The 14734-nt window shown below is 43.2% G+C and overlaps 1 protein-coding gene across 4 annotated transcripts in view; it reads left to right on the top strand.

Annotated features, from left to right (window-relative positions):
• Positions 1-14734, top strand: part of ank3a (ankyrin 3a) — a 73553-nt gene that overhangs the window by 55465 nt on the left and 3354 nt on the right. The window contains exons 41-49 of one of the 4 annotated variants that reach the window (XM_043262302.1): positions 36-7211; positions 7905-7979; positions 8467-8598; positions 8729-8872; positions 11612-12617; positions 13290-13470; positions 13724-13804; positions 14221-14304; positions 14552-14707. In XM_043262302.1, coding sequence (XP_043118237.1) covers positions 36-7211; positions 7905-7979; positions 8467-8598; positions 8729-8872; positions 11612-12617; positions 13290-13470; positions 13724-13804; positions 14221-14304; positions 14552-14707 — 9035 coding nt within the window. Of the gene's footprint in view, positions 1-35; positions 7212-7904; positions 7980-8466; positions 8599-8728; positions 8873-11611; positions 12618-13289; positions 13471-13723; positions 13805-14220; positions 14305-14551; positions 14708-14734 lie in introns of those variants that run through there. The other 3 variants (XR_006252971.1, XM_043262304.1, XM_043262303.1) reach the window with 3 other exon arrangements.

Genomic DNA, 14734 nt, shown 5'->3' with positions numbered 1-14734 from the left:
TCCGTTTACTTTGTTTATTAATTTGATTATGCTAGAAACAGCTGAAAGAGGCCATAACACCACTCCAAAAACCACGGCGCAGCCTTCTGGCTACGCTTACAAGCCTGTCTTTACGACGCGCTCCTACCAGGCCTGGGCGACAAGCTCTCCCGTCAACGTTCCCAGCCAGGCGAAGTCTGGATTTGGCTCCCTCTCCAGCTCCTCATCGAACACCCCCTCAGCCTCCCCACTGAGATCGGTGTGGTCTGTGAACTCTGCTTCTCCTATCAAATCCATTATTGGAGGTTCACCAGCATCTTCCATCAAATCAGCCAGTGATGTTGCATCACCTATTCGATCTTACAGAACAATCTCCTCACCAATAAAAACTGTTGTTCAAGGTGCCCAGTATCCAGTCCAAGCCTCCCCCACCCTTCTGTCTTCTCCAGGCAAGAGTGCCCCTGATCCAGTTTCACTTAAAGGCCTCACAGGGCTCTCAGCCAGGACATCTCCTGTACCATCTGGTGGAACCTTGCTGGAAAGATCCTCCATTGCTATGACTCCTCCAGCCTCACCTAAGTCTTCTCTAAACATGTACAGCTCAAGTTTACCATATAAGTCTGTCGTAACCTCAAACCCTCCAGCAACCTGCTCCCCCATTAAAACTGTCCCGGGATTCTCCTCTATCAGAACTAGCAATGATGCCTCTGCCAGAGGATTTCTGTCATCGCTCTCCTCACCATTGAAATCTGGCTCAGCCACTACAGCCGCTGCCCTGATCAATGGGACAGTCTCCCCAACCAAATATCGCTCCTCCTCCCCAACAACCCATCTTACCAGCACTCTGCAGGAAAGAATTCAAGCCACAACAAATGCAGCAACAACAAGTGTAAACGCTGCATTTGATGAAGTGGAAAAAACCTTTAATTCTTGCTCTGCTGGCTATGGCACACTAAAGTCAGTGTCCTCCACTCCCTCATCCTCTTACCAGTCTATCCGTTCCTCTGCATCAAGCTCACTGTATGCCTCCCTAAGATCCCCTCCAAATTCTACCACATCTGTAACTTCCAGTACTATTACAGTTCCTGTCTATTCTGTCATAAATGTCTTACCAGAACACCAGTTTAAAAAGCTCCCTGAAGTCTCCATGTCAACAGCTGCTCTCCTGTCTCCCAGAAAGGCCATGCCCCAAGAAGTTAACGCCCAGTCTCAGTCGTCTTTTGCCAGAACTTTGTCTCCCGTCAAAACTCCAATGCACATGTCCCCAGGAACAGTAAAAGCTACTACCTCTTCATCCCCTCTGTCCAACAGCCAGGAGATACTAAAAGATGTGGCTGAAATGAAAGAGGACTTGATCAGAATGTCTGCAATTTTGCAAACTGATACAAATTCAAGCTCTAAAGGTTATCATTCTGACTCTAAGGAACATAAAGTTGAAGATGAGGAGCCTTTCAAGATTGTAGAGAAGGTCAAACAGGACCTTGTCAAAGTCAGTGAAATTCTTAGCAAGGATGTTTTAAGGGAGAGTAAGGCAAATATTAAAAACAGCAAAACAGAAGATGTTTTAGAGGATGACATAGATGATAATCCACAAAATGAATGGAGATGCCCACCTCGATATGAAACATTAGCTCCTCAAGTCAAAACAAAACCAGTATCTGAGAGAGATTTTAACCTTGCTAAAGTTGTTGATTATCTTACCAACGACATTGGCACAAGTTCTCTTTCTAAAATAGCAGAGGCTAAACAAAGAACTGAGGAAGCAAGGAGAGAAGGAGAGGAGAAACAAAAACGTGTCCTGAAACCTGCAATTGCATTACAGGAGCACAAGCTCAAAATGCCTCCAACCAATATGCGCCCTTCACCTTCAGAAAAAGAACTATCAAAGCTTGCTGATGCATTGTTTGGCCCTGAAATAGCACTAGACTCTCCTGATGATGTTTCCCATGACCAAGACAAAAGTCCACTATCAGACAGTGGGTTTGAAACTCGCAGTGAGAGAACTCCCTCTGCACCCCAAAGTGCAGAAGGTATGGGGCCCAAAGGCCTCTTTCAGGAGATTCCTCCTGTCATCACTGAAACACGGACTGAGGTTGTTCATGTCATAAGGAGCTATGAGCCTCCAGAGGATCCTAAAGAGCCAGCATTAGAAGATTCTAGAATGACAAAGCCTCAACTGCGATGTGTAGACACAGAGCCTCGATCACCTGGTGGGTCCATCAAAGAAAGAGTTAAAGCTTACCAAGCCAGAGTCAATGCAGAGGATGATGTGATGAGCAAAGGTATGCGGGTCAAAGAGGAAACTCACATAACAACAACTACAAGAATGGTATACCACAAACCCCCCATTAAAGAAGTTGCATCTGAAAGGATGGAGGAGACCATGTCTGTACGAGACATAATGAAGGCCTTCCAATCTGGGAAGGATCCATCTAGAGAGTTAACAGGCCTGTTTGAGCACAAAAGCAGCAGTGAAGGTTCAGATCCATCTGTTAGGCCTCTGGACCCAATGCCCAAAGTCGAGCGGATCATTGAGGTTCACATCGAGAAAGGCAACAAAGCTGAACCAACTGAAGTAATTATCAGAGAAACAAAAAATCACCCTGAGAAGGAAATGTACATATATCAGGGCAAAAGTGGCATGAAAGAATTGCAAAATAGGATGGGCAGTGAGCAGCATGACAGAACAGAACCTGAAGAATCTCTTCCTTGTTATCTGGACTCCAGAATACACATGCCTGCCTCTGTGGAGGATGATAAAACCTTAAAATTGCTTAGTCAGCAGTCAGTGGAGTACAATGATGATGAATCATCTGAAACAAGGGGAGAATCATACAAATTTGCTGAGAAAATGCTTCTGTCAGATAAATTTGACTCTTCCCATTCAGACTCAGATGAATCTGTGATTGACAGGTCTCGATACTATGGTGAGGCAACACAAAGTGGCTCAATTAGAGAATTCATGCTAAAGCCTGATAGGTCAGGTAGATCATCAGAAGATGACAATTATGACAAACTCACTTTGCTGCAATATGCTTCTGATCCTGATAGTCCAAAAAAATCTATTTGGATGAGAGTTTCTGAGGACGGGCAGAGTAAAAATAGAGAGAATCACAAATATGAAGACAGAGTAGACAGAACTGTCAAAGAGGCTGAGGAAAAGCTTAGCGAAGTTTCACAATTCTTTCGTGATAAAACTGAGAAACTGAATGATGAGCTTCAGTCCCCTGAAAAGAAACATCGTAGACAAGATGCAAGGGAGACTCGCTCTGGGCCCAGCTCAACACGTAGTAGTCCAGAGAGGTCAGTGCATAGGACTGGAGAGGACTGGAGTAGAGACAGGTTTAGGGACAAGTATGATTCCCATGACAGAAAATGTGCCAGTCTACCAAGCAGTCCTGAAAGACGAGTCTTGCTTCGATACAGTGATGACCCAAAAAAGGGAGACAGCTCATCTGCAAGCAGTGCAAGTGAATCGTCTAAATATTTCCAGCCTTCAACATCTAAGGTTAGCTCAGTAAGGATGAAATTTGAATCAGAGGCCCAGAAACAAGATAAAGGCCCACAATGGGGACAAACTTCAGGATCCCCAGTGCGGAAGCTGCAGGAAAGTAAGCTGCCTGTTTATCAAGTTTTTTCAGGGGGGAATCTCCCAAAGTCAGCAGAGTCTTCAGAAAGTGAGAGAAGCCCTAAAAAAGATAGCGAGGTTGGGCAAAGTTACAATGTACGAAAGGCTCAAGCATATGCCCAAAATCAGCACAGTGAAAGACAGAGAAGTAGGTCAGATAACTCTTCACCAAAACATTACCAAAATGTTTACAGTAAGGAGCAAATTGCCAATGAAGATAGGAAAATATACAAAACATGGGAAAACCATGGCAATGGGCAACTGAAAGGCCAAAAGACAAAGCTCACTCATACTCTAGTGCATGATAGGAAAAAGGATGACTCACAAAATGAACAGCACTCATTAAAAGATGGAAACACCACAAAAGAAGAAACAACTAAAAAGATAATTTACACAGAGCTTGTAATTCGAGAAGACCCTAGTAATGCTGAAAAATGCAATGGTGCTCTAAAAAAAAACTCGGAATCACAAATTCCTCTTAGGGTTTCATCTAGTTTTATAGACCACCATCAAAGTAGTACTTTAAAGTTAGATTCCTCCATTAAATCTGAAAGAACGGGGTCTCACATAGCCAGAAAAACACAGCACACTAATTCTGGGGCTAGCAAATCACCTAGTGATGTGTCATCTGTGGTGAGCTCAGATTCTAGCAGGCAGATTGTTAATATAGTCTGTAATGGTGTGGATGATAACCAAGTTGAGTATATTGAAAAAGTTCCCCCGGGTGTCACTGCGGACATCAAACCTCTTCCTGTGTATGTCAGCATTCAAGTAGGTAAACAGTATGAGAAGGAAACTGCCACTGGCCAGTTAAGCACTTACAAAAAAGTTGTAAGCCATGAGAGCAGGACAGTACATGAAACCAGAGGAGCATTTTATTCTGTCAAACAGAAACAGCCATCATCTCCACAGGGAAGCCCTGAAGATGACACGTTAGAGCAGGTTACATTTATGGACAGCTCAGGGAAGAGTCCGGTAACTCCTGAGACGCCTACCTCTGAGGAGGTCAGCTATGACCTGAACTCCAGAGCTCCTGAGCCAATCATCGGTTCCATGGCTGGCATGCCTAGCCCGATCCCAGAGGAGTCAGAAGAAGAAGAGCAGCCAAAGACCTTCATTTTCAGAGAAGTATCAGCAGAGAAAGCCAAGTCTGCCAATCAAACAACAGAGCCTTCAAAAAGAAAACAAGACTCGAATGGAAAAAGGTCAAAAGACAAGCGCATAGCTTACATTGAGTTCCCACCACCACCACCTTTAGAAACTGAGCATTCTGGCCCTGAAAAGAGGGGGTCATGTCCTTCCTCAGAAGCAGAAACAGAGATGATGGAGGTGAACCTTCAAGAGGAACATGACAGACATCTCCTTGCAGAGCCAGTAATCAGAGTCCAGCCTCCTTCCCCTCTTCCACCTGGAGCTGACAACAGTGACTCTAGTGATGATGAATCTGTTTTTCAGCCTGCCCCACTTAAGAAATACACCTTCAAAATGGCAGAGGAGTGTGAGAAACGTGTTAAGCCTAGAAAACCAGAGAGAAACAGCTCACACCACAAAGAGTCTGGTATCAATGGTATTGTCAAGGGAGAAGAGGTAGAATGTGAACAGAATGGAAATGATCAGTCTATCACTGATTGCTCAATAGCAACAACTGCTGAATTTTCCCATGATACAGATGCCACTGAGATAGATTCTCTTGATGGGTATGACCTACAAGATGAGGACGATGGACTGAGTGACCCTAAAACATCCAGCCTGTCGAATGAGGGAAAAGCAGGAGATCGGTCTTTCAGCCAGAGCAAACTTGAAGTGATTGAAGAGGAGAGCACACCAAATGAGGAAGCTGGGGAAAAGGCAAAAACTAAAAGGTCGTCTGGGAAGAAATCAGACAATGGGAAAGAGGATAAAATCTATTCTTTGGAGGGAAGACACCCAGACAGGCAAGGTTTTGCAGACAATTATTTCAAGTATCAACTCGAGGAGGACATAAACACTACCTTTAAAACTGTGGCTACTAAAGGTTTGGATTTTGATCCATGGTCTGGTAAAGGAGAGGAGGGAGCTTTTGATGCTAAGAACAAAGATGAAGATCCGAAGCCCTGTGCTTTGTCAGTGGAAGACAAATCTCAAGCTACCACGCCGGATACCACTCCAGCAAGAACCCCAACAGATGAGAGCACCCCAACTAGTGAGCCCAACCCTTTCCCCTTCCACGAGGGCAAGATGTTTGAGATGACCCGCAGTGGTGCTATTGACATGAGCAAGAGGGACTTTGTTGAAGAGAGACTCCAGTTTTTCCAGATTGGTGAGCATACATCAGATGGGCAGTCAGGGGACAAGGGGAAAGGGGACAGGAATGCGGGGGTAGTCGCCTCTCACTCAAAGGCAGGGGAAAGAGCTGTAGAGGGGAAGGTAGAGGCCACCACAGATTTAACACCATCCAGAGGCAGCACAGTGCAAGGCAGTGCTGACTGCCTGGACGCACCTCCATTCGCTGACACCACCTCATGCACTGTCACAGCCTCCAAGGTCGACCCCAAATTACGCACCCCCATTAAGATGGGCATCGCAGCTTCCATTACTATAAAGAAAGACACTGGCTCAGCTGAACTGACTGATGTTAAAACTGAGTCCTCAGACAGTCAGATGCCGGAATACATTAGCTTGGAGTCTCAATTAGCTGAAAGTCACTTTGATAGCAGGCGCACTAACTCTTCCCCGACTGGCAGAAAAGATTACCCATCAGAAAACTACAATAACAACAATAACTTAGAGTCCTCCAATGTGCAGGCCAACTACATCCAGTGTGGTAGTGTAGTGTTCAATTTGCAGTCATCATCTGAACCCACCTTACAGAAAGCTAGTAGAATAGAAGCTCAGTTCTGTAGGGAGTCGTTGGAGAAAGCCAGTGCTGAGAGTTCTCAGGCTAAAGTAGTCTTGGAAAACAGGCAGCCCAAATCTAGGCTCCCAGTCAAGGCAGCAGGTTTCAGTTTTAACACACTCAGTTCAGGGAAGCAGAAACCTAAACAGGTTGTGAGGCCAGAGGCAAGGAAAGTGGATCCTGCATCCATAATGCCTGAGCCCAAGTCTAGAATACCTGTCAAGGACATCAAAAGAAATGGTCCAGCTAACTCAGCTGTCACAGCTCAGGTAGTTCCGAGGTCAAGTAAGCTCCCAGAAGCAGAGAGATCAGTCAGACCAGTGGTTCCCTCTAGGCTGCCTTTCAAAGACAGGTCATGTGGTGCTTCCGAGGCAGGTAGAGGCAACTTTAGTGAGGTGTGCAGGCAGTCAATTGAGTTCTTAAAAAATGTTAGCGGAGAAGCAATAAAGGTGGCTGAACGACTTTCAGACGAGGAGAAACAGGCACAGGGAGAGCAGTCGCAATCGGAGGAGGACAGCAGCACATCACGAAGCACCTCACTATCGGACCCCTCTCAGTCCCAGCCCTCCCTCTCCGCTGGCTCCTCCCGAGGGGTCACACCCTCCAGGACAAAGGTCACAAGGGCGGCGGGCAGTGAGAGGAGGAGGAGTAAGCGGACTGGAGGAGGGAAGGAGGGCAGTAAGAACGAAGGGGCTCGCAGGTCGCCCCCCGTCGCGGAGATCAAGCCTAGTTTGTAAAACTTTATTGAAAACTTTACTTGATCCTTAGTTGCATGAGCCGTTGTGACTGATTGGATTGCCTGTGGCGTGAACAATAGCTGTCATTCTTGTCATTCTCATCACTGTGCTGTGTGACTGTACCGTACTGTATCTGTCCCTGTCAGATCTCCCCTTCTCTCTCCCCTACCTTCCACAGATAATTTATCCTAATAATGAGGGGTGGGGCACTGAGCAGTCTATCTGTGCTGGGTTGGTTAAAGGAACGTTGTTGAGGAATATATATATATATATACTTCATTGTTTGTGAACTTTGTCAGAGAAAAATGTGCAGTACTATGTTGTCTGCATGCTTCATCTCAAGTCTTTTTTGTTAATGTTTTGTTTTCATTTTTTTATACCGTTTTATAAACTCATAGTTATTGCCTGCATAGATTCTGTTGAAAATTTGTTTCACGTACACAATCAGAGCACCAACTGTGTAGCTGAAACATTGCAGTTCACTGTCTGTCTTTCTTCCTTTTCTAGCCAATCAGTACTATTCACAAACATCCTCAGGTTTTTCTTTTCCTGTTAATAGCTTCTGTATGAGGAAAATCTTGTTAATTTTTCCTTGTTTTGGCCAGAAAAGGAAGTCATCTGGAGTCTTCATTTGAAATTAATTAGTAACATGTTTGTAAAGTTTCTGTTCTGTATGTCATGACAGGTCCACAGAGCCCCTGTGAGAGAACAGACCTTCGAATGGCCATCGTTGCTGATCACCTGGGACTGAGCTGGACAGGTTAAGATGCTTTGCCCCATATGACTGAGAAGGTTTTAGAGGTTACATTTTAATTGCCAGGCATTAATTGTTTACTACTGACCTTCTCAAGCCTTAAGAGAAGCCCTGACTATTGAATATTTAAATAGGAAGCCAATAATAATATGTTTGCTAATAATCAATAGCAAACAATCCACAAAACAGCTTGCCACAGCTTGCCCTCTTGTGCCTGTGATTGGTATTGCAGTAAAGAACTGGATTTATTTTTAAATTCAGTTCAGTTCATAAATCTTAATGTGACAACATGCTATGAATGAATCTGATTAGGATTTTATTATTAAATGTTTACTAAACAGGAATTCTTAAACTCAGAACATAACAAATCATTAAAGGCTTAAAAATGTTGTAGCGTTTTTACCTTTAATTGTCTTTACATTTGTCTTCCTTTACTAGCTCACTGTGCAGAGGTGATGCTAGTTATAACATTATGTGTTTTTCTGATTTATAGAGCTGGCTCGAGAGATGAATTTTTCTGTGGATGAGATAAACCACATTCGTACAGAGAACCCAAACTCTCTCACAGCCCAGAGCTTTATGCTCCTTAAGAAGTGGGTCAGTCGGGATGGGAAAAACGCCACAAGTGAGAGTCATTTTCTCTCCATCTGTCTTTTTTCTCATTAATTTCTTTCTTTTTCTTTCTTGTATGTTCTGTGAAGTTATAACATCTACCTAAAGCAAATAAATGTAAGTCACTATTTATGCTTTCTTAGCGGATGCACTGACGGCTGTCCTGACTAAAGTGAACCGGATGGATATTGTGACTCTGCTGGAAGGGCCCATATTTGACTATGGTAACATTTCAGGCACCAGAAGTTTTGCAGATGATAGCGCTGTGTGCCAGGAAAAGGCGGATGGTAAAGTTTAGCCCCATCTAGCTGAATCCACTCCCCCCAAACCCAACCCCAACCCACCCTCTCCTCCCCAACTCATTCCTTTTTGAGTGTCACCTTTGTTTTTTCCTCTACAACCTCCCTGTGCAGTTTGCCAAATTGCTAATCACAGATGGACCACCAATAATTACTATTTTGAATTTGAAATCTTAGTGAGATTTACAGAAGCCACATTTACAGAAGATTAGGCCACAGGCCCTGATCACACACACTCTTACTTAATCACTCACTATTCTTTTATTTTAAAGACTTTCTGTATTCAAAAACTTCATTTCTGTTACCCCTTTCCCTTCCTCCCAACACCATATGCATGGACCTGGTTTGAACATGCATGTATATGGTCATGTGACGTGAAGCAATCACAGCATGATGCTTTGCCTCAACAAGTGTAGGAAGGGCCACTCGAAAAATATTTTCCTGTTACACATGTACACACTTTTCTTTTGGTTTTAATGAAGGCCCTGCAGTACGTTGCCAGTGGAACATGAAATGAACACTGTTCTCTGTTATGAAATTAATTCTGTTATTGAAAGCTAAGGAAAGAGATATTTCCAAACAAAATGCATGTTATTATCAGCAGTATCCTGATGAAGCTCTTTTGATATCAGTTGGTAGGAGTGTTACAGGCCAGATGTTGTTTTACATAGTGGACCAAAGCGCATGGCCTCAGCTAAAAGACTCAGCTGTCCTCTGCCTCTCAAGCTGTCGATCTGCTTCCTCCTCCATCTATCCTTCTCTCCTCTCCTTCCCTGCACTGGAGCAAGGGATAAAAAGTGAGAGGGGGAAAAAGAAGAGAAAGAAGGAGATAATCCTTCTCTCCGTAGTCTCCTCCTCCTGACAGTCTCCTGTGCATCCCTCTGTCAGATACAAAATGAATTGTCGTCTCCTCTCCTCCAGTACAATCCCTCATTTCCCCCTCCCAGACCCTAGAACCTCATTTTTCTCATTAATATAGCCATTGTTTTGTCTTTCTAACTTGCATGTTATTTTGTTTGTGTGTGTGTGTGTGTGTGTGTGTGTGTGTGTGTCTGCGTCTGCTGTATACTCCACCACAACACCTCATACAACTGTATCCTCATGTGGCCCAAGACTTGCCATCCAGTTCTCTATCATCATCTGCTCTTCTTAAATCTTACTTCTCTCTCTCCTCTCTCTCTCCTTCTCCTGCTCTCAGCCTGTCATCTCCTGTTTCGGCACATAGAATTTGTCTCTCTCCCTTACCTTGCCCTTCTTTTCTTCCTTCTTCCTCTCCCTGTGCATCACGTTGCATGAGTCCTGCCTCCTTCTCCCCACCTCCCACACCATTGCCTCCTTGTGCATGCTGTCATTGCCCCTGCATGCCCCCAGGACCACCCCTCACTACTTCATCCCTCTGTCTTAACTCCTCTACTGTTGAGCTCTTCATCTGAACAGACATCAATATCCTCATTATTTAGCCAGATTATGAGTCTCCCCATACTAGTAGTAGCACACATCTCAACTGCTTCTTATTTGAACATTTGTAAAGGTGTCTAACTAACCGATGAAAGTGACTCCTTTACATTAGAGAACACTATTCACTAGGTATTTTTTCCTTGTATATTGGCTGTTTATTAGTATGTAATATTACGTACTAAGAATGACTGTTATTATATGTAAAAATAAAGCCTTATTCTGCATGACCATATTGTAATACACTGAATGCTACTCATTACCTAAAAATAACGACTACAACAACCATTTTACTTCAAATAGAATAAGGAGTTTATTGTTAAAAGTTAATATGTGCTCCCAAATCTAAACTGTTACTCCACTTTATTATTATAGACTCAAATGTTAAGTCTAATGTAGCACTTTTGTTTTTTGAGTCAAGGTTGACATGAACACACACTCCATCTATCCTTTGACTATGGGGAGATCACACATAGATATACACTACTCTTCAAATGTTTGGGGTTGGTAAGGATTTTTTATGTTTTTGAAAGACGTCTTTTATGCTCACCAAAGCTGCATTTATTTGATTAAAATAGGTGTAATATTGTGAAATATTCTAAATTCTTTTTTTTATTTTAATATGTTTTAAAAAGTATCATTTACTCTTGTGATGACAGCTGAATTTACACCTGCCATTAATCCAGTCTGATCACATGATCTTTAAGAAATCATTCTGATATGAATATTTGGTGCTCAAGAAGCATTTTTGTGGGAAACATTGTTCACTGATGAATATTCACTTTGATCAATGCATCCTTGCTGAATAAAAGTATTAATTTCTTCAAAAAATCGTACCGACCCCAAACTTTTCATATGTATTATACACACAATCACAATCTCTCTGTTTTTGGAGATCTGAATCTGTTCCATTGCCATTATGTATTAACTGTGTGTTTGTTGGTCTGTATGCCTGCTGAATCTCTGGGAAATACTGTCAAATACTGTACTTTTGCTCTTCTGGGTGGGATTAGGTGATTGTCTGTGTCTATGTTTAAAAAATAGTTTACCCAGAAATGTAATTGGTATTTACTCACCCTCATGTTACTTCAAATAAATGACTGAAATACAGGTTTGAAACAAACAACATGAGGATGAGTAAACATTAATGGCAGAACTTAAATTTTTGGGTAAACTGTTACTTTAAGCATGTTAATGTGTGTGCCTGTTTGTGTGTGATTGTAATTGTGTCCTGTCATGTCCATCCATTTGTGTGTGTATCATCTCACCCAGGTTACCACAACATCCTGGCTCAACTGCAGTCAACTACCAGTCCCACCCCCACCACACCCCCTATCTGCCCCACTATGTCTGATGACATCGAACCCATCTTAGATCTGCCCCTTGACCCTCCCCCTTATTGCCCTTCTTGGGAACTAGAGCGTTACAATGAGGACGAGTCTGTCAGAATCGCCCCAACCAGACCCTGCGACCTACCCTTGTCCAAACCTGTAAATCAGCCTCACACACTCTCTGAAACAACTGCACAAATACACACACACACACACATACTCTCCCCTAATTCTCAGCTCCCTTCCGACAACCCCGAACTCACAACACAACTCTCAGCTGTCACATGTGACCCTGAATCACACCTTACCCATAAGCTTTCTCCCCTAGACCACGATGAACCTCCTCTAAATCCCTCGGTTTGCTCTGTACCACTCCAGTCTGTCCCAAAAACAGACCCACCCATGATCAGGATCGAACAAGACCACCTCATACAGGAAAACCAGGCAAGAAAAGAAGAAGAAAATGAGGACCAACAGAAATCTTCTCCTCCGGTGGAACAGATAGAGCTAGCACACAAGGAAAAGGAAGATTGTCCCTCATCATCATTACTACCATCATCTTTAAAAGAACCAAATCTTAACACGAGGGGACAGGAGAAAGTGATTCTGAAAGAGGTCAAAGATCATGATGAGTCCCCTTTGCGACCCTGGGTAGAGGTCCTGAGGGAGTCTGGCTCAGGAGGAGAGGAGGAGGAGGAGGAGGAGGAGGAAGACGAGCAAAGGCAGGAGCAACCGGAGGTGTCAGGAGGCCACATCGGAGAGAGGGAGAGGGAAGTGAATGAGGAGATGACTAAGGAGAAAGTGAGAGAGGTAGTGAGAGGTGTTGAACAAATTGAGTCTGAGTTGTGCTCGCTCTCTGCAGGCTGGCTCACAGAGACATCAAACACAGAGCCGCCCGCTTCAGGGCGGGGTCATGGGTCAGACTACATGGACCGACAAGACAACAGGTACTGTACATAGTTACAATTATTACGCTGACATTACCCACATTTAATCATATCATAAGAAATTTAATTTAATATGTTTTAAGTACTAGAAGACAAACTGTAAATGTAAAAGCATGTCCTTTTTACTAGAAAGACCATCTTTAGGAACTAAGGTGCTAGAACAGCTGAAGTCTTTGGGTTTGTAAAGTCAGAAATTCATAAAACATAATAAGGACCACTTTCATCAATTTATATTTATTACAACTTCTTCAGTTATGAATGCTTGTAAATGAACATCCTTTAAAAAATTTGGGTTAAGCATGTTATTTTTTTTAAACAAAATTAGTACTAAATAAGGATGCATTCAAATTATTTTATTTAATTATTTCAAATTATGTTGATGAAAGAAGTCTCTTTTAACGCCATTGCGTTGCAGGTGTCCTGACTCTGTGTCTTGGCTCAAGGACCTTTTCCAATCCCACTTCCCTCTCTTTCCCACTTTGCTTTTTGTCTACTCTACACTATCTTACCTAAATAAAGACAAAATGAAAAAATCTAAATCCAAAAAAAAAAAAATAAAACTACATTATACAGGTTTGCCAGAATGCATGGTATTGTTTTTAAAACATTCTTACATAGCATTATTTTAGTGAATTTCTTCCTTACTAAATGTAAAATTTCAACCCCTTACAGTCAGGAGAACTCCAGTGACTCCATGACATCATCATCCCGAGCGGATTCAGGAAAACCTCGGCAAAATGGCGAGCAGTCTGATACTATGCCCCGCTGCTCAGCGTCTCAGGAATCAGCCAATGGTGTGAAGGCAGGGGCGGGCAAGCAAGAAGGTGCTCTGATCGCTGAGCACAAAGTCCAGGTGAGATAATCACTAGAACACCAACATAAAATAACTGATTAGATAATGCTGCTACTTCCAGATTAAAAGGATCTTTTCTGCTCTCCTTGCCCCCGGCTCATGACACTCTTAGCTTCTTTCAGGGAAATCATTCCCATCCTAGTACAGTTTACTTACTCCAAAGGAAGAAACGCAGATGACAATTTGCTGTAATTAAATGAGAGAGCTGAAATCACACACACATTTAAAAATGTATTTTACATGCATCCATTAGCAGCGATTATCATCAGAGACCGGCCTGGATGAAGAGCGTACCGTCACCACCAAAGTGTTTCGTAGACGCCTCATTCTCAAGGTATCTGCCTGCTAAACTGCGGGGCGGTCCGGTTAAGATTCGATTTTGGTGTAGCTGGTGGACTGAATCTGATTCATCCAATCAGAAACACAGTGTGATCTGATGTTTTTCTGTTATTTGGTGTTACTTGCTGTGTACGTTTTCCATTTTCCTTGTGCTTACAGGTGCTAGGTTTGGGGTTAATCTGCGTTGCTTATGTGATATGTGATTTCTACTAATGCTTTGTGTGATTTCTAAAGGTGGTGATGAGGGGCATGAAGGCATGTTGGCTTATATTTAAAGTTCCAGCTTTGCTTGCAGGTTCACATGACTGCTGTGGGTGTGTAGAAATGCACTTGTAGGTGTGGTGTGCTGCTTTTGAAGGTGTCCTGGATCTGTTGTATTTGCATATTGAACTAAATGCCGTCTTGCTTTAGGGAGAGGAGGCACGCAACATTCCTGGCGAGTCAGTTTCAGAGGAACAGTTTATTGATGAAGATGGAAACATCATCACCAGAAAAGTAACTCCATTGTTCCCTTTATGTTTTCTTTTTCTCTTACTCTATATCTGATTCTCCAACATATTTTACTTCCTTGGGTTGCTTGTAGTTTTGCAGCTTTGCCTTTTCAGAGCTTATTTAAAACACATTTTCTTGCAGCTCGCTCCTCCAATACCTTAACTGATTCTTTCCAATCTTTCCTCACATTGCTCTGATTTCCCATGACAAGCATTCATGGTGACCTCTGACCTTCGATACCCATCTTCAGGTCATTCGAAAGGTGATTTGCCGTGTGGACACTCCCACTCCTGAAAGCCAGGGCTTGGGTAGTGGCATGGGGTCACAGGGAGACCTTGCCACCCTGGGGAGGAGCCACGTCCCCCTGATCCCTGATATCCAAAGCCATCTTGCTACACATGCTGAGGTTTGCGCAGTCTGTGTGGAGTCTTTC

This window comes from Puntigrus tetrazona, chromosome 17, assembly GCF_018831695.1.
Source record: "Puntigrus tetrazona isolate hp1 chromosome 17, ASM1883169v1, whole genome shotgun sequence".
Lineage (NCBI taxonomy): Eukaryota > Metazoa > Chordata > Actinopteri > Cypriniformes > Cyprinidae > Puntigrus > Puntigrus tetrazona.
Note: the sequence above shows the minus strand (reverse complement) of the source record. Positions and strands in the feature narration are given on the sequence as shown.